This window comes from Protopterus annectens, chromosome 13.part0, assembly GCF_019279795.1.
Source record: "Protopterus annectens isolate FY-2018-M chromosome 13.part0, PAN1.0, whole genome shotgun sequence".
NCBI classification, from domain to species: Eukaryota; Metazoa; Chordata; order Ceratodontiformes; family Protopteridae; genus Protopterus; species Protopterus annectens.
The window spans coordinates 644770006-644792464 of NC_056747.1; the positions used below are offsets into that span (position 1 = coordinate 644770006).

General features: G+C 39.7%; 1 protein-coding gene across 1 annotated transcript in view; it reads right to left on the reverse strand.

The window, feature by feature from the left end:
* TRPV1 (transient receptor potential cation channel subfamily V member 1) overlaps positions 1–22459 on the reverse strand; it is a 636007-nt gene that overhangs the window by 507714 nt on the left and 105834 nt on the right. Inside the window, exon 3 of the mRNA XM_044054872.1 lies at positions 3215–3375. Within this exon, the coding sequence (XP_043910807.1) occupies positions 3215–3375 (161 nt within the window). The remainder of the gene's footprint in view (positions 1–3214; positions 3376–22459) is intronic.

Sequence of the window (22459 nt, forward strand, 5' to 3'; positions counted from 1 at the left end):
ATATCCAAATCTACAATTATATTTAAAGAAAAAAAGTACACTAAAAAATAAAAAAATAACGTCACATTCAAATCAATGTTATGTAAAGTAACGTCATACAGTGCACATACAAAATACTTATATACCACTGCACCCTAAACAACAATGGCCATATAAATGAATCCACACAAATTAAATAATACATATTAGAATAAAAAATGGTGAAATGAAAGAATAAAAATAATTAATGTTGCCCTTTGAAAGGTATGGAAAAAAAACACTTTAATGTGAAAAAAGCTCATAAAAATATATGGAATGCATGGGATTTGGTTTTTGACATAATCTAGAAAAATAATTGGAGGAGTTAAGGTTTATGTGATATATGAAATATCTTGTTGTGAGAATTAGAGAACCCAGTTCATGATTCATGACTTTACCATTCTTCATAAAACTCATACTTTAAAATGATCTCACATCGGATCTCCAGATATTTTAAATATATACATATGGGGACACACCACATACTATCTGGTCATCTATTAGCAAGTTCATTATCCTACTGGTTGAAATCTTAACATGCAGACTGCTGAAGGAAGAGAAGCATGAAGAAACATCAAAGCTGAAGTGTTAGAAATGCAGTCAGCACACACGATCAGGGTAGCTGACAGCATTAATTACCAAAATAGTGACAATTAGACAAAAATTCTCAGTGCCAGAATGTTTGCAAATTTTTGTACTAACAATACATAAGAATAGATATATGCAGCAATGCTGAATTTGGCAAGGAATGGTGATATCAAATAAGATATGTTTTACAGCACTGTTTCTACTTTATTATTTTACTAGTCTCACTCAGAGGTCACACAAGCTCAAATCATATCCCCTGATTCAAAGAGTGAAAGTATTGTACTCATCTCTGAGGGTGTCTAACCGAGGAGAGAATATTAAAGTAGCAGGTACGTGAGGGTACAGTATCATGCTGGGGGTGCAAAGGGCCTCACCTCCCTAATAAAACACTGATTGGACTGTCATGTACTATCAGCACATCAAATGTAAGATTTCCTACAGTTCATGTCTACCGGCATTCGCGTTTTTGACATTTCAGCCACACGTTATCAGAGTTTCTGAAGTGATGGACAATCAAGTGTGCTAGTGTGAGCTCTTACAATCATTCAGTCATAAGTTCTCTATCACTCTCTCTCGTGTGCTGTTGTGTGTGTGTGTGTGTGTGTGTGTGTGTGTGTGTGTGTGTGTGTGTGTGTGTGTGTGTGTGTGTGTGTGTGTGTGTGTATGTATGTATGTATGTATGTGGGAGGGGGTGTGTGAATTTCATTTTTTTCTAGAGACAACTTATCTGAAAGAGTGTCCCACTGCTTGAATGTATACACTGTATGGGTGGTGAATGATCATGCTTTATCATAAATGGGGGGGGGATTTCTGCTCTCTATATAGAGATTGGACTGTTCACCATTCTCTGTGATACTGCAGTCTCAGAGTCAATATATAAGAGTTGCTATATATATATATATATATATATATATATATATATATATATATATATATAGATATATGGATTATATTCAGGATATCAGCCACTCTGAATATTGACATCTTAAACTTCAACTCGAAAAGGTCACAACACAAAACAATGAAAATAAAAATAAAAAAAGAAAGAAAACATGCTTATGGAAGGGAGGCAAGCACCCCTGCAGCCCCCCAAAATCCCTGCTAACTATACATACTAACTCCAAGATTGCACCACAGTGGGGAAATTGCAAAAAACAAGTCCCTGCTCTGCCATGATTTCAGAAAACTGCCAATAAAGCCCGTCAAAGTTTTTGCATTTTGACCTTTTTGGGTTCAATCTTTCCTGTGTTCAGATTTACAGCATTAGCTATTGTGAATGTAATCCATATGTTTAAATGTGTGTATATAGCATGGAGCGTTTGGGGTATCAGTACCCCATGCAGGGAAACTTCTTATTTTTTGTGTTTTATTTAGATGATAAGTTGAAGTGTTGCCATCCTGACTTGTCAGCTTGTCAGTAGGTCAGTAATGCTGACAACTTTGCTCACTCAGCTTGTGCTCACACCAAATTAGTGGTCAATAGAATGGAATAGGCCCTAGACAGATAGATAGATTTACAGACAGATAGATAGATAAACAGACAGACAAATATACAGACAGATATACACCATCCAGTAACTTATTTTCGGAGTCATTCAATTTAACTAGTACCACAGAGTTTTGTTAGAGCTCATTAATGCTCTGTAATCCGTCCACCTTTGACAGTATGGCCCATAAGTCACTTTTATTTTTAAAACATCTAACCTGCCTCATTTTCTTAGGCTGTGCATAATTACATAGTCTAACCATGTTGAGGTATCCTTAATGAAGTGCAGTCAGTTTTTTTATGTTATAAGTAGGGATACTATGACAGAAAAAGAATGAGTGCTTTTTGGTCAATAAAATGGTCATAATTTTTGAACTACACCACATTTTCTGAACTAATTTTCAAAATGCACTACATTAAAATTGATTGGATAACTTTCAAAATGTCCATATCTCTTGAAAATCACAATTCACTTGATAAGGTAAACTAATGATTTTTTCCATAAAACTCAAGGTTTGGCACACAAGTTTTGTTATGTTCTGTATTTCCACCACTGTATACTAGATGCTTTACTAACTTCATTTACTTCCGCAATGTCCTTTTATTAACATGTACCGGTAGTAAAAGTCAAGGGTCTCAGACAGCATTAGCTACACACACAGAGTGTAGCCAATCATGTGTTAGTACATCAAAATAATCACTTTTTAAAACAATTTATTTGTTTTTTTACAATACGATGTGCTAGAATTTAAACATAAAAGCCAGGGCACATTTACCATGCTTTTGTTTTAGTCAAACATTAAGATGGCCAACTCTATGTTCCGCTTAAGTGTGTCATTTCAAGTTTTTTTACAGAAATGAATTACATAGTGCCTAAGTCCTGGAAGCTGGTATACATAAACTCCAGTATCTACTCTTTACTGTTTGTCTCTGTTACTTTGCACCACACATCCGTATTCACAGAAAGCAGATAGTCAGTTCACAAATTATCACAGTGCAATGTATGGGTAAGGCAAGGTTCTTTTACCTGTTAAATGCAGTTATACTCTCTTAGTAAAAAGAAAAAGAATACAGTTATTTTCTGTTTCTGTATGTTTGAAGGACTAAGTTGCACAACAATACCTAGAAATTCTTTATCAGTGAGACATTTGAGGGTTTGCCGCAGATATGGTAGTAAACCATCCAGGTCATTGGTGTCACCCCTCACCACTGCTTGAAATATCCTTTTTCGATCGTATTTATTCTTTAAAAACTGGCTTGCTGACTGTTGTGCATCTGTATTCCTGAAAAAAAAATCCTGATTAAAATGCAAGAATATTTCCAGTTATTCTTGACTCTACTTTTCTTCCAAATCAATATACAAAGTAGGTAATTAGTAGTTATAAAACACTATAGCAGCTGTTACCATCACATCTACTCTGCTGTGAGAAACTGCTGCAGGATTACAACAGGCAAGGGATCTTTGTGGAGTAGAACACACAGAAACTGATGATCAGAACAGGAAATAATACTGTAGTGGCACTACTCAGTTAGACTAACACATGGTACTGCCATCCATGAAGGGAGAAATCAAAAGGAATGTAAATACAATGTTTTTCTATGACTTATCAATAATCTAATTGTAGAACATACATATATAAAACCAAACACCTAGACATGTGAGAATGCATAAAATCACTTGTGAAGCTTTTAGAGAGAAATGAAATTAAAAAGAAGCAAAATAATAAAAAAAATCATCATGTGTTTTTTAAAATATAATGTAATATAAAAATAATTTTATCATAGGGACCAGAGTGCTTCTTTGTATAGTTATAATACCTGCCCAAAGGCTACAGTAAGCATATTCTCCTGCCTCTTATTCATTCATAATTTCCCCCAGTAGGTATAATTTCCCCCAGTAGGTTACCCATTATTTTTCTACTTCCATGATCTGTTGAGCTACTCTGCTGCTCTCTGTATTGTTTAATCCTTACCCTGGGCTACCCACAAAGTGCTTATTCCTGCTGAAACTCAATATTTCCACTTATGGCAGAAAATATGTCAATTCTCATTCTGAGTCATGATTTTTCATTGCAGCCTTCAGCTTGAAACCTAGATGTTAAGTGAATGTATGAAGTCTAGTCCATCATAAATATTTACCCTTTTGAAATACTTTTCTGCCTATCACCGAGTATTGAGGCAAGATGTAATATTCAGAGTTCACTGGTAAGATGCACTCACTCTTTACTTGACTGTGCCATTGTTACAGCTATCTGCTCTAGACCTGCAAGCTATTGCTTTTCTGCCAGTCTCTGGACATCCCGCAGATATTCTATATTAATTGCTCAGGCTGACATATTCAAGTTCCGCTTTTACTTAATTCTTATTCCACTATTATTCTGATTACTAGTGTCACTGATTCATCTCCATGCCATCTTAAATGCTCCCCCCAATTTAAAATGACAAGAAAGAAGTGGAAAGAAGGCTTTTGTACATGGCAGTACACTCCTGTCATGTCCACAATTCCGTACTTTGAATGACTAGGTCACTACAATTAATCCATGCACTACGCACTGTACCAAAACTTACAATGCTTCTTGTTAACTTTCATCTTACAAATAAAAGATTGAGTTTTCAATCATATTTACTTACCTCTGCAACTTGAAAATAGAAACACCAAGGATCCACATTGAAGTGACTCATGTTGATAATGTCACCAACTCTTGAACTTTCAGCAAATGCTATAATAACTCACCTTCTAAACCTCCAAAGTAAATTTCTCCTTTCTAAAATATTGAGAACTACCTCCACAGACCAAGAAGCAGCACAAATCAATCTTTATATTTTCTTCTGTGTGCATGCCTCCTCTGAAATTCCATGGTGGCAACTTTGCCCTTACCTACCCCCTTACTTTTGCTCCACCTTACTAATAAATGTTAAGCCTAACCTTGTGTCTTCCCTAACCTCAACCCTAAACCCTATCTTAGAAAAATCCTTCCTATAACACTACCATCACACATGACATCTCGGACACAGAACATGCACAATAACACACACACACACACACACACACACACACACACACACACACACACACACACACAGTCACAGAGCATCTATTACTTAACTTAACCTCTACTCTAACCCAAACACTAAAACACTCACACAGTCTGATAAACTTTTCCCCTTACCACAGCCTTAATCCACACAAATACAAACACACTCCCATACTCTAATCTCCAAACCAAGACTTACCTCTGAAATCCTGTGTATTTGACCAAATGCACATTCAGCTTTATAAACACACAATGTAAATGTTTGGCCAAATGAACAATTAATCTTTTGTTAGTGATATATATATATATATATAGGTTATGACAATCAAGCTTCTTGGAGTACACCAGGTTGAAAGCTTGATAGCTAAAGCTATGACCCTATCAACCTAGATGGGCTATCATAAGGGTTATCTGATTATCTGAATAAGTTGTATTAACTTTCAGAAACAAGATTCTGCATTTCAAGGCTTAACTTAGATTATGCATGCTAGACATTTTGACTAAATCTAAAACCTAACTTAATCTGTTCAGAGACATCTGCATATTTTCACTCCTATAGCCATGCATGTCAAGTGTGATTCATGATGAATGCAGAATTAGCTTTCTTTGCCTCCTCTAGACTCAGTCCTGTACTGTAAAACCCAGACACATTACACAAGCACTGATATGCTGATTGCATCACACACAACCGATATTCTACATAAACTAGTTATTTGCTGTTCCTGCCCCGTAGCAGAAGCATTAGAAAAGGTATTTCCTCCCACATCTACATGGTTGAACTCCATCAATAAGTAATCAGGGGATTTCAACATTTTTAAGTACTTTGTCTGCTTCAAATAGCTGTGACACCTTTAAATAGCTGATTCAACCAGCATATGAAAGCTTTCTAAACAATGAAGTTGGTTCAACACCACTGAGAGATATGGGGTTTTGCCCTGTCCATCCCTTCCTGAAGAGGCAAGTAAGAAAGAAATACCTCTATGAACTGGCGTATACTTCTGTACAATCTCTGTATTGTGTATAGGAAGCTTAGTATTGTAGCTTGGTATTCTGATGAAGTCGTGTGATGAAAGCGGTCATTAAAGTTTCTGTACGCTATTTTGCTTTGATCTGTGGTTTGTGTTCGTTCAGTTTCCTCTGCCATTCTTTTGGATTTATAGGAAGCTTAGTGTTTGTGATGGACTCAAAGTTCCCCTGCTGTAGTTCCTCAGTTTGTACAATAGCTGCATTACAGCAGACACACAGAAATCCCCTACCCAATGCACGTAAACTGGAGAAAGCTACTCCTTCTCCCAAGTCAGCACATTTCTACCCTAGCCAGTAAGGGGTGTAGGGCACCATAACTGAATTGATACCTTACTCTAGTTAGGCAAGATGGCGGTCTCAGGGGTAAATGGAAGGAAATAGACAACTTTCTTTGTGCTGATTAGACCCTTTAAAATAAGTTGTTAAACATATCAGGAAATCTTATTAAAATATATAGGACTTACATTCTTAAGTAGATCTTAATGCAAGAATCCTTTCATGTAATAACTTCTGGATCAAATCATACTCTGTTAGTTATCTCTCACTTGCATTTGTTATCTAACACAATGCTTTTCCAGACGTCACCATTCTGTATCATCTTTTGTGACATGACTGTTTCAAAAAATATGTTTCATATGACATTAGGATCATACATTGCAAATGCTTAATGCCATTTTCCGCAGCTGATAACTCAGCTTTCCTTCATGTCCTAGTTCTACTGGGCAGGAGTACTCCCCTTAGAATAACCAGAGTCAGAGGAAAAAAACTCTGAATTGCTCACAGTTGTAACTAGAAGAAGGATGTCAGATACAATACCTGAGAAGATTTTAGCTGTTGTTGTTGTGTCTTTCGGCTTTTCCCAGTTAGGGGTCGCACAGCGGAACTCTAGTCCGCTAATGACTGGCAGTAGATTTTTAAGTGCCAAGTTGCCAACCCTGATGCACAACCTTCAACGAAGGTATGCCCATTCACGCATGTCTCCACACAGAAGACGCTTTAGCTGAGAATCGAACAGGTCAGCGTCTTACTGTGAGGCGACAACGCTACCGCAGCACCAAGTCTTTAGTAGACCAGATAAAAAATGTCACCTATGATAATGCACATTACTTCAAAACAGATGCATGGCTTTCATTGGGATGGCAGTTTCAGGTACCTTCAGTTCATTGCCTTTACACATTCTGAAACTTTTCCTGGAAAAATGGTAAGACTGTCTTTCTTGTGCTATATCTAAAGCTGATCCTGTACTTGAAGGTGGAATTCAACATCTGATTAACCAAATGTGAATTGACCTCATTATTAGTCCCTACACTGAATTAGGCAAAAATCTGGAGCAAATAATAACAGTTACTATCTTTCTCTGTTCATATAAATGCAGTGTCATCTACCACATTTAAAAAGCTCATTCTTAAGGCAAAGAGAGGTGCATCTCCACAAGTGGACAGCATCCCTCCTAAGTTTCTGTACCTAATTTATAAATGCCTTGTGCACCTTGAAACCTTCTTTACAGAAATGAAACTCAGGTCACTTCCCGCATATTCCTGAAAGAAGCTTTCGCTGTTCCTCTGCAGAAGGGGAATTAATAACCAACCACTACCCTCATCCTTCCTACTAGGAGGCTGTAAAAAAGCAGTGTTGCATATGTGTCCTGTTAACTTGCTTAAACAATATAATTACAATTCAATTGAAGAATACATTTTCTCCTGGCTGTGGTGGTGATATAGTCTTAGTAGGCATCTCTAATGTAGTCATTACTGATCTGGACAGGGGCAATTATAATAAAACCCCTTTCCTGGGTCTAAATGCATTGATACAACCAATCACAACATACTCATGAAAAGGTTTATCTTTCTAGGATTGGATCCCAAATTTGTTCAGTGAAGTAAGGGTCAACTTAACAACATATTTATTTATTTATTTGCATTTGTTGACCAGAAGAGTCCACTGGCCTGAAATGAGCCCATTTTCAGTGGAGGCCTGGGGAGAAAAGCTCCATAAACAATATACAATAGAATAAAAAGTTGTTGAACATGTATTTACAAAGAGTGGCAAGCACCATAACATTTGTTAAACAAATATGTACAAGGATTGGTTTGTTAAACAAGTATTTTCAAAGAGTAGCAATCTTCTTGAACAAATAGTGGGTAATAGAAATTAGTTATACAAGTATTTACAAGGAGAAGACGCTTTCTGAGAATAACAAACAGGTAACTCACCTTGTACAATTGTATGGCTAGAAGTTATGAAAAGGAACCTTGTTCTTGGCAGGTATTCAGTATAACAAGAGATGGACTGAAGAGACAGAAAGCTATGCAATTATATAGTTATTTAATAACTATTAGACAGATAGATTGTGTGATTAACCTATACAGTATTCTTGGATCGAGTGGGGAAGAACTGCAGAAATTATTGTTATACAATATAGAGCAGAAGGATATAGAAGGTGCTTTTCAGGGCATAAGATGGGAGAATAGTGATAAATATCGGTATAATAGGGGTATATCAGGAAAATCAAGTTATGGAGGATTTGGAAAAGGTGCACGGGCAGACCCAATGAGATGAGAGATATTGATGTAAAAACTTTTTGAATAAGGGGCACTATTTGTGGTCCAGAGAGGAGGTGGAAGAGCATTCCAGAGTTTAACTATGGTAAAAAAGTAGAGGTGCTGACCTGCAGGAAGTTTGGCTCTGTATACTTGAATACTGAATAAGAGATTGATTTTCAGATCTAAGATACCTGTTTGGTTGATAAGGAGTCAAAAGGGAGGCAAGGGCTGGGCATTTATAAATAATTTTGTGTGCAGTAGACAGTTGCATGTGAGATGTTGTGGGAGTTCAAGCCAGTTCAGGGATCGTAATGAACAACAGTGTTGGGAAGTATATTTTGCACTAGTCACAAACTTACTCAATTTGTTGTAGCAGGTGTCTAACTTGTTTTTTATGTAGAACTGGATATTTATAAGAATGGGGGCACCATAGAGGTGTGTGGAGAAGAAAAGTGTAAGGGCAAGGGTTTTTCTAGTGGAGTAGTTTAAAAAGGGTTTGCGCCTGTAAAGGGTGCTGAGTTTTTGGTGTTTTTTTAATGCTGTTGTGAATGTGTAGGTCGAATGTTAAATTATCATCAATAGTGACATCAAGTAGCTTGGTATGTGGGACTACCTCTATGGCTGTTTCGTTAGAAGAATAGATGATAAATTCTGATTTATTAAGAGTGGTGGGGGTTTTTTTTGTTTTTTTGAATGTGAAGAGTAGTAGTTTGGTTTTATTGGGGTTTAGGGCAGGGTGATTATTGGTCAACCAGATTTCAGTAATGGAGAAAGCATTTTGGGTCATGGACATGAGTTCTATTTTTGACGTGCTGGAGCAGATAATTGTGGAATCATATGCATATCGTACTAAAGACGCATGTTTGAGAACAGTGTGAAAGTCACTGATGAAGACACTAAAGAAAAGAGGTCCTAGGATGGACCTCTGGGGAACTTCGGTGGAGGTAGTGAGAAAAGGTGAGATGGAGTGTAGCCATTTAGTGGATTGCTGTCTGTAAGGTAATTGGTAAACCAGTCAAGGACATGAGTGGATATACCAAGATGTGAGAGCTTAGAGAGGAGGAGAGAGTGAGAGATGGTGTCAAAGGCCTTAGAGAGATCGAGGAAAAGTGCAGATACAAGTTTACCATCATTGCGATTGTGGTTTATTGTGTTCAGAAAGGATCGAAGAGTGGTTGTGGTACTGTGTCCAGGCCGAAAGCCATGCTGTGTGGTGGAAAAAGAGTTGATTTTGCAGCAGATAGTTCATTAGTTGGGTTTGAATGCATTTTTCCATTATTTTAGAGAAGGGAGATAAAATAGCTATGGGGCGAAAGTTAGAGATGTCTGTATTGTTGCCACCTTTGTGTAGGGGAATGATGTAGGCTTTTTTTCCAGATGGCGGGTATGTAGGATTCATAGATAACTCTGTTTATAAGAATAATGATGGGGTAGCTGATGGATCTGGCTGAAAGTTGTAAGTACTCTGGGGGAAGTTTATCTGGGGCAGTACTACCAGGTTTAAGTTTTAGCAGGAGCTTGGTTATAGTGGAGGTAGGAATAGGAGAGAAAGAGAATGGATGTGGTGAAGAGTTTCTTGGGGTATGCTCATTTGGTATTGGGTTATGCTTGTGACAAGTTTGAGGAAAGGTGACAGCTAGTTTGGATATAGTTTCTATAAAATAAGAGTTGAAAAGTGAGGCTATCTCTACTGGAGATATGTCAGGGTTTGGGCAAGGATTACTCTTGGTTCAAGGATTTAGGAGTGTAGAGACTGAGTTCCAGAATATTTTTGGGTTGTGGTTACAGTCACTTTTGAGACAGATGTAGTATTGTTTTTTTTTTTATATATTTAATGACTAGATGTTTTACTTGATTACGTAGCTGTTTGAATAGCTGGAGTTCTATGGGGTTTTTACTTTTCTGCCATTTTTGCCATGTTCTATCTCTGGACATCAAACATTTTTGGGTATCCCTAGATAGCTAGATTGCATGATTAGTTTTTTATTCTCTTGTTTTGCAGAGGGGCCATTCTATTGAGTATACTTAGGAATGTTGAATTGAAGAATTCAACAGCTTTGTCAAGGGGTAAAGATTTTAGAATGTTCCAGTTGATTTTATTCAAAATTTCATTGAAGGTTATTGGGTCAAAATTAGTTAGATTTCTGGTGGGGTTGAATTGATGCTGGTGCGGGGTTGTGGAGGTATTGCGTGTTATGTATGCAGGATAGGGGTCACTGATATTGCATGACAGAGTACCTGCAGAAGACATTTTATTAGGGTCAGATACTAAATTCCAGTCAAGAATGGAGCCATTGTTGTTGTTTTTCTTGGACCGGGTTACACTAGTAATAAGTTGGGTGAAGTTATAGAGACTGAAGGATGTATTTGGAGAGGGGGTAATGTGATCTAGCCAGTTTATGTTGACGTTGCCTAGAATTATTGTTTCATTGTGGATATTGTTGGAGGTCCAGGTTAAAATTTCTTCTAATATAGGAATATTATTACCTGGTGGGATGTATATGACTACCAGGCAAAGGCTTTGGAAGATGTTCATTTTTAGATGTGCTATGATGAGTTCTGCTACAGAGAACTGAGGAATAGAGTTTGAGTAGGGGATGATAGAGAAGGGGTTGGGGTAGAGGAGTGCAACTCATCCCCCCCTTTTTGTGACATCTATCTGATCTTATACAAGAGAAACATGGAGGGAGGAATTCAGAGTCTTTAATGTATGGCTTTAGCCGTGTCTCGGTTATTGCAATTATATCAGGTTTTGAATGGGATATCCAGGCATGGGATTCTGGGGTCTTATTTCTAATGCTTTGTATGTTAATGGTGGTGAGTTTTAGGGATTTGTGAGGTTTAAAGGAGTGGGAGGCAGGTAGGGTAGGTCCAGGGTTGGGGTGGATATCCCCACATTGTGATAGAGTCCTGATACTAGCTGAATGTTGTGTGTATAGCAGTTTGCATTTAGAGATATACTGTGTAGTGAGGAAAGTTGTATGTAGGATGTTCCCATGGGCTTGAATGGGAAGGGATCTAGTCAAAGCCTAATGCTATCTCTGGAAGTGTACCACATAGGTTCATACCAGGGTGGCCTTCTGGTTTACCATGTTACTAATTAAACATGGTTCACCTGTGGAAATACAGTGATCACACAGCATGGTGACGACACTCTGTATCTACACTCTGCCCACTCCACTGTTGGAATAACATCACAATTTCAAAATGTTGTGTAGGAGCATCCTGATACTAAATGCTAATCAAAAAATCTCTTCTTGTGTCAAACATATTTATTTATGTGGATCCGTGAAAGCCACTGGAAGTAAGGAACAAACAGAGGCGGCTAAGACTTTGTACGTAGGCTTCCATATGGGTCAGACAATGTCCTTTTATTAACATGTGCAAGTAGTAAAAGACAAGGGTCTTAGCCAAAACTAGCTACTCACACATATAGAGTAAAAGTAAAGGGGACAAGTAGTTTGTGGTCCTGATATGTATATTGTTCTTTAATAATTACTACAATGTTTCTGAATACCCACTAATAAATAAGAATTTTTCGTACAGCAGGGTTGCCAGCTGCCAGTTCTCTCACTTTTTAGTCCATCAATGCCACATATTTTCAGTGACGAGCAGAGAAACTCCCATTTCCAAGATTAAAACACCCCATCTTCTTTACACAAAAGCTCCTATTTAAGAAATCTATCACCCATATAGGGAATGTCATCTCGTGGCCATATGATTCCCTTCCCAACTCTTGCTGACAGATTGTATTCCAAAATACCTTTGTCTTTGATGCTGTAAGTTACATAAGTTTTATCAAATTCCTAAATTTACTATTGCACTGCCATCTCTTACCTTGTATGTCCTATATTGCCAATGAAATGAATAGCATGGTTGAATAAAGATATTGTCCTGAATATGGGGTTGTAACCAGTTCTTGACTGGGGAAGGATGTAAAGTGAGTAATATTGGAGGCTGAACTAGCCTAATAAAACAATATATTTTTTTTTAATCAAATTGATGTTTCCTAAGAACCATGGTGGGCAGAATGATTTAAAAAATATTTGATTTAAAATTTTATTTCATACTTTATGCCATCCAGTCATAACAGCTTTTGAAAAAGCCTGTGAAATATACATATGCTCTGTATGATTTTGTTTTATGGTCTAATTACAATAACTAGAGTGAATATGAATGGAAGGCATTGCTTGAGTCAAAAAATAATCATAATGTATTTATGATATGGAATAGAATAGCTGATGAATTATATAGATGTTATGAATACATCAGTGTTGCCACTAATTTTTTGAAATTTCAGTTAATGTCATCATGGGATGAGTTCAACTTTCTTAATATACAATTTTATTATTTGGAAAATAATTTGAAAACACACACACATATATATAAAAGAATGATTTAAGAAAAGTGACCAATTTACAAATCTGCATTCTATTCACATTTTCACAAGTATTGTGTATAGGAAATGTTGAAAACATCTAGAACAACAATAAATGAAGAATATTGTGAATAGTTTTGTAATTTGATAGAGACGTTTAAATATGAGAGGTTACTGTATGGCTTTCATTAGGTAATATAAAGGAGTAAGTGGCTTTAGAAAGAGGAACTAAAGCAAAAACTTATTTAGTAATATTTAGTAATTGTATAAAAGCTAAAAAACAGCAGATTAATCAAAGCATTGTTGGTAAAAGTAATAATAATATACAAGAGGTCTTATTTTCTTGTTACTTATAATATCGATACTAAATATCTACAAGGCTTTAGAAAGAGGAACTAAAGCAAAAACTTATTTAGTAATATTTAGTAATATAATTTGAAAACACACACACACACATATATATAAAAGAATGATTTAAGAAAGATGACCAATTTACAAATCTGCATTCTATTCGCATTTTCACAAGTATTATGTATAGGAGATGTTGAAAACATCTAGAACAACAATAAATGAAGAATATTGTGAATAGTTTTGTAATTTGATAGAGAAGTTTAAATACTAGAGGTTACTGTATGGCTTTCATTAGGTAATATAAAGGAGCAAGTGGCTTTAGAAAGAGGAACTAAAGCAAAAATGTATTTAGTAATATTTACTAATTGTATAAAAGCTAAAAAACAGCAGATTAATCAAAGCATTGTTGGTAAAAGTAATAATAATATACAAGAGGTCTTATTTTTTTTGTTACTTATAATATCAATACTAAATATCTACAAGAGATGTTTTAAACACTGATTTGTACATCACTACCAAAAATAGTATAGTGAGGACAAAGTATTACATTTAACATAATAATCCTTTTATTCTGCCACTTTCGTCTGTTAGGACTTCTTCAGAAACAATTTCTTACACAAGATTCAAAACTTTAAATGCATTTAATCACCCAATAACAAGTTAAAAATTATTTAATTAGTACCGTTTCTAAAATAAGACATCATAAAAACATTTAAGCCTCTAGTCTTCTTAACTCTCTCACTATCTTTCTGCATCACTAACTCTTCAGCTGTTATTTTCCTAACTTACATTTTAGTTTTCATGTACTGTAACAGTCAATGTCATACATTGTACTACCTACATACTATTTTTATACACTTTGGGCAGGATTCATGAAGCCTCCGTGTAAGAGTTATAACTCTTACACGGAGGCTGCAGTTAAACGGAATGATGTCAGCATGCTCTGCATATTCATGAGAGCATGCTGAATCACACCTAAGGATAACACGGTCCGTGTAAGACAGTAGGGGGCGTGTCCGTAGGCCAAGCCCTGTAAGCGGACATGCCCCCAGAAGAGTAAAAGTGCCCAAAGTAAACACCCACGACAGAGTCCATGGGAATGTGAATAAACACAACACATGCCCCCACGGACTACGAACATAAAATGTACAAATGAACATCTCATAATTTTTTTTAAATTTTAAAGATGTTTGCCCGTGAGTGCGCTTGTTTGCGCGGGCGTGCCCGTAGCTCAGCCACAGTTAGCAATCAGTGGGAAAGCATATAAGAACTAAATATGTAAAGTAAGCCAAGAAGCAATAGCGTAGCGGTAGAGATGTGGGCTGAAGAGCAGGCATTCATGGTTCGAGCCCCCACAACACCAATTTTTATTTTTAGCGAAATAAGCACGAAACAAGTCCCTGACAAACATGTACACATACAATCACATTTTATGTAAAATGTAATGAAATAGCCCATTTATATTGAAGAAATGTGAGGTAACAAAACAATAAAAAATGCCAGATGTGCCCATAGCTGAGCTACAGTTTAACAGGGTGAGTGCATCTGCCCGTAGGTGAGCAGTGGTTTAACTGGTGCAAAATGAGTGCCCGTAGCTGAGCAGTGGTTTAACAGGTGCAAAATGGGTGCCCGTAGGTGAGCAGTGGTTTAACACGCTGAAACTATGTGCCCCTAGCTGAGCTGAGCGTAATATGCGTGCTGATAGCCAAATGAGGCTTAAACCAGCGTACCCCGTTTGCGCAGAGCTGCGCACCGCGCAAACAAGCTAACCGACGGGCAACTTTGAGCAAGCCGTATCAAAACTGCCTTTACACAGACACACCCCTCAGCTTGTCTAGACAGTCATAAAAAATAAAAAGTAGTGGCCATGTTCGAACCCAGGATACTATACACCATAGTCAAGGTACTGAACCACTAAGCCATGACAGCAGTACCTATAAATGCAATAATAGCAAATATATAGGAATGAATATAAACTGGAGTATGACAATGCAGGTTTAGTGAAGTTGATACAATTCCAAAATGGCCAATCACAGATATGTGTGGGAAAAATGGCCTATATAAGCCCCATAGGCGGGAATACACAGCATAAACAATTGTAGAACTAACTTGAAGCCAGATCGACAGGAGTAGGTGAGGGTAGTTGCTTTTGAGCACAGAGGTGGGACGTTGAGGAGTCCAGGTACATGGTCTGGCTCCTAGTCCACAATCATGAGGCCCAACTCATGCAGAGCCAGGTCCTGTGGGGAGCATATAGGGCTGAGGCATGGGACTGGTTGGCTCATGATCTCACCAGTGCCACAGGGATTCCAAGGACTGGTGAGCAGGTCCGTCACCACCATGCGGACCTGGAGAGACGCAAGCAGGACCAATTGAACCTTTGGATCCAGAAGGCCCGGAAAATGCCCAAAACCCCACTACTGAGTAAGTTACATTTAATTATGTATGTAAGAAATTAAACTAGCTGATATTATGGAGATGTGTATACCAATATTACTTCATTTATATTACAGCTGCAGGTGTCCATTCTGCGAACCGCAGAGCCTATGGCGATAGGCTGGTGCGGTTGCGCCACCAGGCAGGTCAATAATCCACTCCCAGTAACTGTAAAGAAATATAAAAGTATGACAGTTAGCAAAAGAGTGCAGTGTAGTCACTAAGTAATAAAATGTGCAAGTAATAGTGTAAAAGTGTTTGCAAGTATTGCTTGATTACAAAAGTGTGTTGCAGTCTGTAATCCAAACAGAAAAATGAAAATATCTGAAATAAATTCTGAAATAAAGATGCCCCACCTGCAAGAAAATAGTACACAACCTGCAGCAGGCTGAAAAGTACAGCTGCAGAAGATGATCAAATCACATGTGTGAAATATATCCCTGTTGAAATACTGAAACATGACAGAAGTGAGACCGCTGGAAAGGATTGTAATAACTACAGGTAAAACATGTCAATAAAGCCTAGAAGTAAGTACAATCCTGAATAGTAAAATGAAAACAAGTGAGAGAGTTTGAGAAAGTGTCATAAATCCAGCAATATGGTAGTAATAACCCCTGAATAAAGTATACTGCAGTCAGTACAGAATGAAATGCATGTGAGAATCAAAACCAAACAGCAAAATCTTTTCAAAGTGTTGATGCATCTGGAATGTGTATCCCAAAATCTGGATATGTTGCTCTCAGTCTGCAATATGCAGATAGTATGATTGTCTGATATACCAAACATCCACACTTGTCTATAGCTATATAAAGCAAATGTAGCAGGATGACGTAGCTGAACAAAGCTAGATATGAATGTGTATGAAGAACAATAAAATGTATATTGATGTAGCAGTAACAGTCCTATCACCAAGTTGAAGTAGTTATCATATAGGAAACTGTAGTTAGAACAGTAGTGTGTATATATGTACAGCTATTAGAAATGTACAGCATATGTATTGGTATTCGAAGGTGTTAATATTATTTTCTTCACCCCACCCTATAACCACATATAACCCATTCCACGTGAAAATGGTATGTGCAATCACAATTAACACCCCTGGACATTTGTCCTGTTGGGTCATATATATTTGCATGTCCGTTGATGCATCTGCCCTGTTCATACATCCAAACCTGATGGCCTGTTGCCATCAATCAACCCTGCATGTTGTTGGACTGTGTATTGCTGTTCAAATTATGCATGTGTTATGCTCGCTGTTCAATGGTGTGAATATCTGGGTGTTTGGTTAATGGGAATACTAATGCATGCTGTTACAACTAATTGTGAATGGTATTATATGTCACTAACCCAAACTGTCATGACATAATGCAAAACATAGGACGACAGGGAAGGCGGGTTCCAGCGGACCCACATCTCCCACCTCAGCTGGCAAGTGCACCTGGCACTAGTGCCCAGTCTGGACCCTCCCCCGGTGGCCCTGTGCCACCTGCTGGTGGAAGCGCTGCAGGGGATGGGGCTCATCCCCCCTCTGCAAGTGTGGCCGGAGGAGAACCACCACTCACCCTCCATAGTGTCCGGACTGTGGTGCGTAGGGAGATCCAGGACTCTGTTCTTGGGCCCCTATGCCAGCTTGAGGCACAGGTGGCACAACTTATGGGCATGCCTGTTGCCCGGCCTACACAGCCCCCAGCACAGCCCTGTCCTGGGCAGTGAAGGAACAGTGGCAACTGCCTATGGGTGGGGATATCAGTTCCACTGTTGCCATCTGTGGGCTCATGGGCTCTGGATATCCAAATCTCCGTCCCCGTCAATTGTGTAACCCCCCCACACGTGTCATACACCCCCTGTATGTGTCTTGTTTGTCTTGTCTGTTGACCTACCCAACCTACCTCCCCAGCTATACCGACTTCCTTCACCTGACATACCACTCTCACCTGAAAAAAAAAAAGGCACTCTGTACCCACAAAAAATTACGCCCCATACATAGCTGCCCATTCCGCACACATGTCTGCTGGACATGGAAACTATCAATTACAATTGGCTGTACAACAAGTATTATTGTTGTCCTGACACCTCTCTCAGTGGTGGAAGGTTTCAAATGTCACACCAAATTACATACATATGCACAGCTGTTGCTGATGAAGAAATGGGCAGCTATGGGCATTACCTACATCCCTCCTGCAAATCCCAAGCTTGTTTCCCTACTGTCTTACCCTCTTTGTGACCCCTTTTTCACCACTTTCCTGTCTCCCCATTTTCATTTCTTTCAAAGAAAATAGCGCGGGTGTGCGCCAGAGTAAGCACTGTTAAGCGGTTGTAAGTGGGTGTGCACGTGTGTGCGCGGAGCTGAACTCCAGTGCGCATGCGTGAGCTCCGCGCAAACCAGCGCTAACCCGGTTACAACTGCTTAAAAGTGCCTTAGTCACTCTGATTGACAGGTCCTGTAGTCAGTTCAAAAGCAAAATAAAATCCCACTGTCAGTCCCGAACCCAGGACCTTGGAAACAGTAGTCTGTATGACCTACCACTAAGCCATGACTCTTATACAAGAACATTGTGCTAAAATAAATATAACATGTAATAGTAGGGATGAATGTAAAGGGAATATAGGATGTGTAGTACACAAAGCATGTCATTTAGAATTACTGTCAAAACTAGTGGATTCCCATAATAGTAGTGTGTGAACAGAAACAGCCATGCTAGTTGGTAGCTTGTAGGTAATAATGTCAGTTAATGTACATATATAAATGTATGTATATTTGCATATATATATATATATATATATATATATATATATATATATATATATATATATATATATAGTTGTAGGTGTCATTGTGCATACACACTTACTACAGGGAACAGGAGAGAGGAATGGAGAAATGTGAATCTACAACACAGCCTGAATCATGAGAGAGATACTAACCTTTACACTCACAGAACAGTGTCCACAGCATACCAGCATGGTCCCCGCCCTTACAATCTGAAAGGGCAACGCCTATCTCACATACCCTTTTATAGCACTGTCCTGAAATCACAGTGAGAACTGCAATCAGTACACAACTGCCTGCATGCAATTAGCAAATGCTGGCTTACAATTGGTGCAGAGGCCATCACATGGACCTATGCAGATACCTACAAAAGCATCCTGTACTAAAACTCCACACATGTAATATGTTCATTGCACTGTCTGGAAGCAAACAAAGGGAGAGAGACAGACAGAGACAGAGAGAAAAAGAAAAACACACGCTACACACTGTGAGTCTAAGCTGTCAGCAGTGACAGTAGCAAGCCGTACCAGCAGCAGCAGGAAGCAGAAGCAGTGGTAATGCAACCAGCTGCGACAAACACAGGTAATGTAAAGTAGCAGGTTAATAGTCTGCATACTGTGAACCCTCCAAATGTGTCATAGGTCTGTATCTATAGGTATGTCCATGTGATATGTTGTGTGTACGTAGTTCCACCAAAAGGGGATGACTATACATTACATGTCAATCAGTGTTAGGCCATGATCCTGGCAGCAGTTGTCTGTGCGTTGCCCTCAGCAATGGCTGTAGTGACTGTTTTGAAAAGTCAGCCAGGTTCAAAAGGCAGGATCAGCCCATCACAAAGGCAAACTGGCTGGGAACAAGTGTCTGCAGGTATCCAATATCACTGCATATGCGTCCCATACTGAATAATTCCATAGCTTAGCAGACCAGGCCGGTTATGCATATGATGTGGTAGTTCACAGGGTCAGTAGAGGTGCCTCCTTAGTGGTGTGGGACCACTGTTGCTGTATGCCAGTGTCCAGGTACATATCCTGTAGTACGGCCAAGATTAATTATCAGTCTTATGTGCGGTTGTATGTCCTCTTGGAGTGCATGTAGCACACATCCAGGGATACCATCAGGTCACAGTGATGCTGTATGTTCTGCTTTGCTGAGGGTGGCCCTCACCTGGACATGTGAGATGATAGGGAGGTTACATACAGCTGTGATAAGTATTTCAACTGGTGGGGGAGAAGGAGGGGGGATACGTGCACCGAACCTGTCTGCAAGAATGTTGCCAATATCTGTGTGTTTGGTGAATGTTACATAGGTGTGTATTAATGCAGAGCATATCTGAGGCATTTGGTCCATATGTGTAACATAACTGAAGAAGGCCTTGTGGTTATCCATAGTGTTTGTGGCCATTTCCCTCCCAGAGTAGGCCATGGCCGTTGTTATGAGAGACCGTAGCGTAGTACCAGTGCTGACCACAGATGCCTTCCCTTAATGTGAATCTGATCTGTCCTGCAGTAGCCCCCTGCTATTGTTATACAATCTGCCTCTGTCTGGGGTCCACCGGACAGGATGCCTAACCTTTGTGCATAGGGTCTGGGTTAGAAATGTGTGTGCAAGTTCCATGCAATCTGTGGGATGTCCATGGTAAGCATTTGCAAAGGGGTCAGCAGTGTGGGTTGTGGCTTCCACTGGCCCAATATGTTGCATGGATAGCATCTCAGTCCTAACAAGTGAATAACTGTCTAATCACATACATATCAAAGTAGTCTACTGTGCTGGTGGTGGTGGTGGGATATGTATATCCAGGCTGAGTAACTTGTGTCCACATCACACTAGTGGATGGCGTCCCACATACAGTACCTTGGGATGAACCCCCAGAGTGAGGTTGTGCATTAGACCTGTCGCAGTGTGCTGACCGATGGGGCATGTTACTATGTTGTGTGGAATGTGGCACAGGTGTTGGCTGAGCACTGATATCTGGCCATGTACTTGTGTATCCACCACGAGACACACACATGCAACATATGGGAGTAGTAGTATATCACTACACATGAGTATCATGTATAGTATGTGTGCCATATATTGCTGACATAGTCTGCTGATATCCTGTTTGTGTTCTCTTCCAGGGAGATGGCGCGTCAGCATAATCCCGCCTACTCTGCAGCGGAAGATGAGGAGATACACCAGAGCCTGGTGCGGGAGTATGACATACTGTTTTCCCACACCAGTCAGAATCAGCAGGAGAGGGCTGCACTGTGGCAAGACCTTGTCCGTAGGGTAAATGACATTGGCAAGCATAATAGGACATATGAGCAGGTACGACATCACTGCAGTGATTTAATCAGAAATGTCCATCAGCGTGCGTCGGATATCCACAGGCAACAGGTTGCCACAGGAGGTGGGGTGGCCACACATCCCCCCCTCACCAGACTGGAGGGGCTACTCCTAAGTGTTGTGGATCCAGCCCCGGAACAGCAACAGCAATACACCTGCATCATGATGGAGGCTGGATCCACACAGCAGCACGACATGGAGCGTGCAGGTAATATGCCATATGTACACTTGACTGTTCTGTACACTGTTAGTTTATGCATGTGTAAGGTGTGTCCGTGGTATGTAGCTGTCATCATAGTATGTAATTGTGCATGTGTGATATTGGCAATATCAGCAGCTGACGTGTGAAAGGCAACTGGTGTACTACTGCACTGTATCATATGCAGTAACAATGGCACAGTTGTGCCCACTGACATTAATCTCATCATTTCTGCAGGTCCCTCCAGGGTTACAGCAAGGCAGGCCATCCATGCTGGTAAGTGTGTTTAACAATACCTATAATAGTCCTGATAGTGCTAGTAACACTAGTGTAACTCAGTAGTGCTCTGTGTGTATACTGCAGGGTGTGCATGTGTGCATGTGTGCAGGTGTGCCTCTGCCCATGTGTGCATGTGTGCATGTGTGCAGGTGTGCCTGTGTCCATGTGTGCATGTGTGCATGTGTGCAAGTGTGCCTGTGTCCACGTGTGCATGTGTGCATGTGTGCCTGTGTCCACGTGTGCATATGTGCATGTGTGCATGTGTACACGTGACCACATGTGCATGTGTGCATGTGTGCATGTGTGCATGTGTCAATGTGTGCCTGTGTCCACGTGTGCACTTGTGCATGTGTCCATGTGTGCATGTGTCCACGTGTGCATGTGTGCATGTGTCCACGTGTGCATGTGTCCATTTGTGCATGTCTGCATGTGTGCATGTTTGCCTGTGTGCATGTTTGCCTGTGTGCATGTGTCCACGTGTGCATGTGTGCCTGTGTCCATGTGTGCCTGTGTCCATGTGTGCATGTGTGCATGTGTGCATAAGTGCATCACTGGTAACATTGTGTGGACACTGTAAACTGTGTTTCCTGTCTTCCTCCCACAGGTTCTGGTGCTGCTCTAGTGTCCTGCAGCAGGGAACCTGAATCTGGTGCCACAGGTACTGGTAATGATGATATCTGTGTAATGGTACAGGAGGGTGTGTCAGGGTCCGCCATTGGTCAGCCAATTGACAGTACACAGCTGTCAACCCCATCATTGCGCACAGTCATCCTGCCAGTACATCCTTTGTCACCATTGTCCCTAGGTGATGGACAGGATACAGTGGGCATTGACCAGGGTAATGTGGTATCTGTGGCACATGCTTCCCCACACAGCAGCCATGGGCAGGGTCCTGCGATGGTACCACACAGACAGTTGCCCATGGGTTCTTGTGGGAACATCCGTGGGCGTACTGCCTCTGGCAGACGTGCCCAAAGAGGTCTGTCAACCTCAGCTATGTTTCGGGCTGTCATGCAGGCACA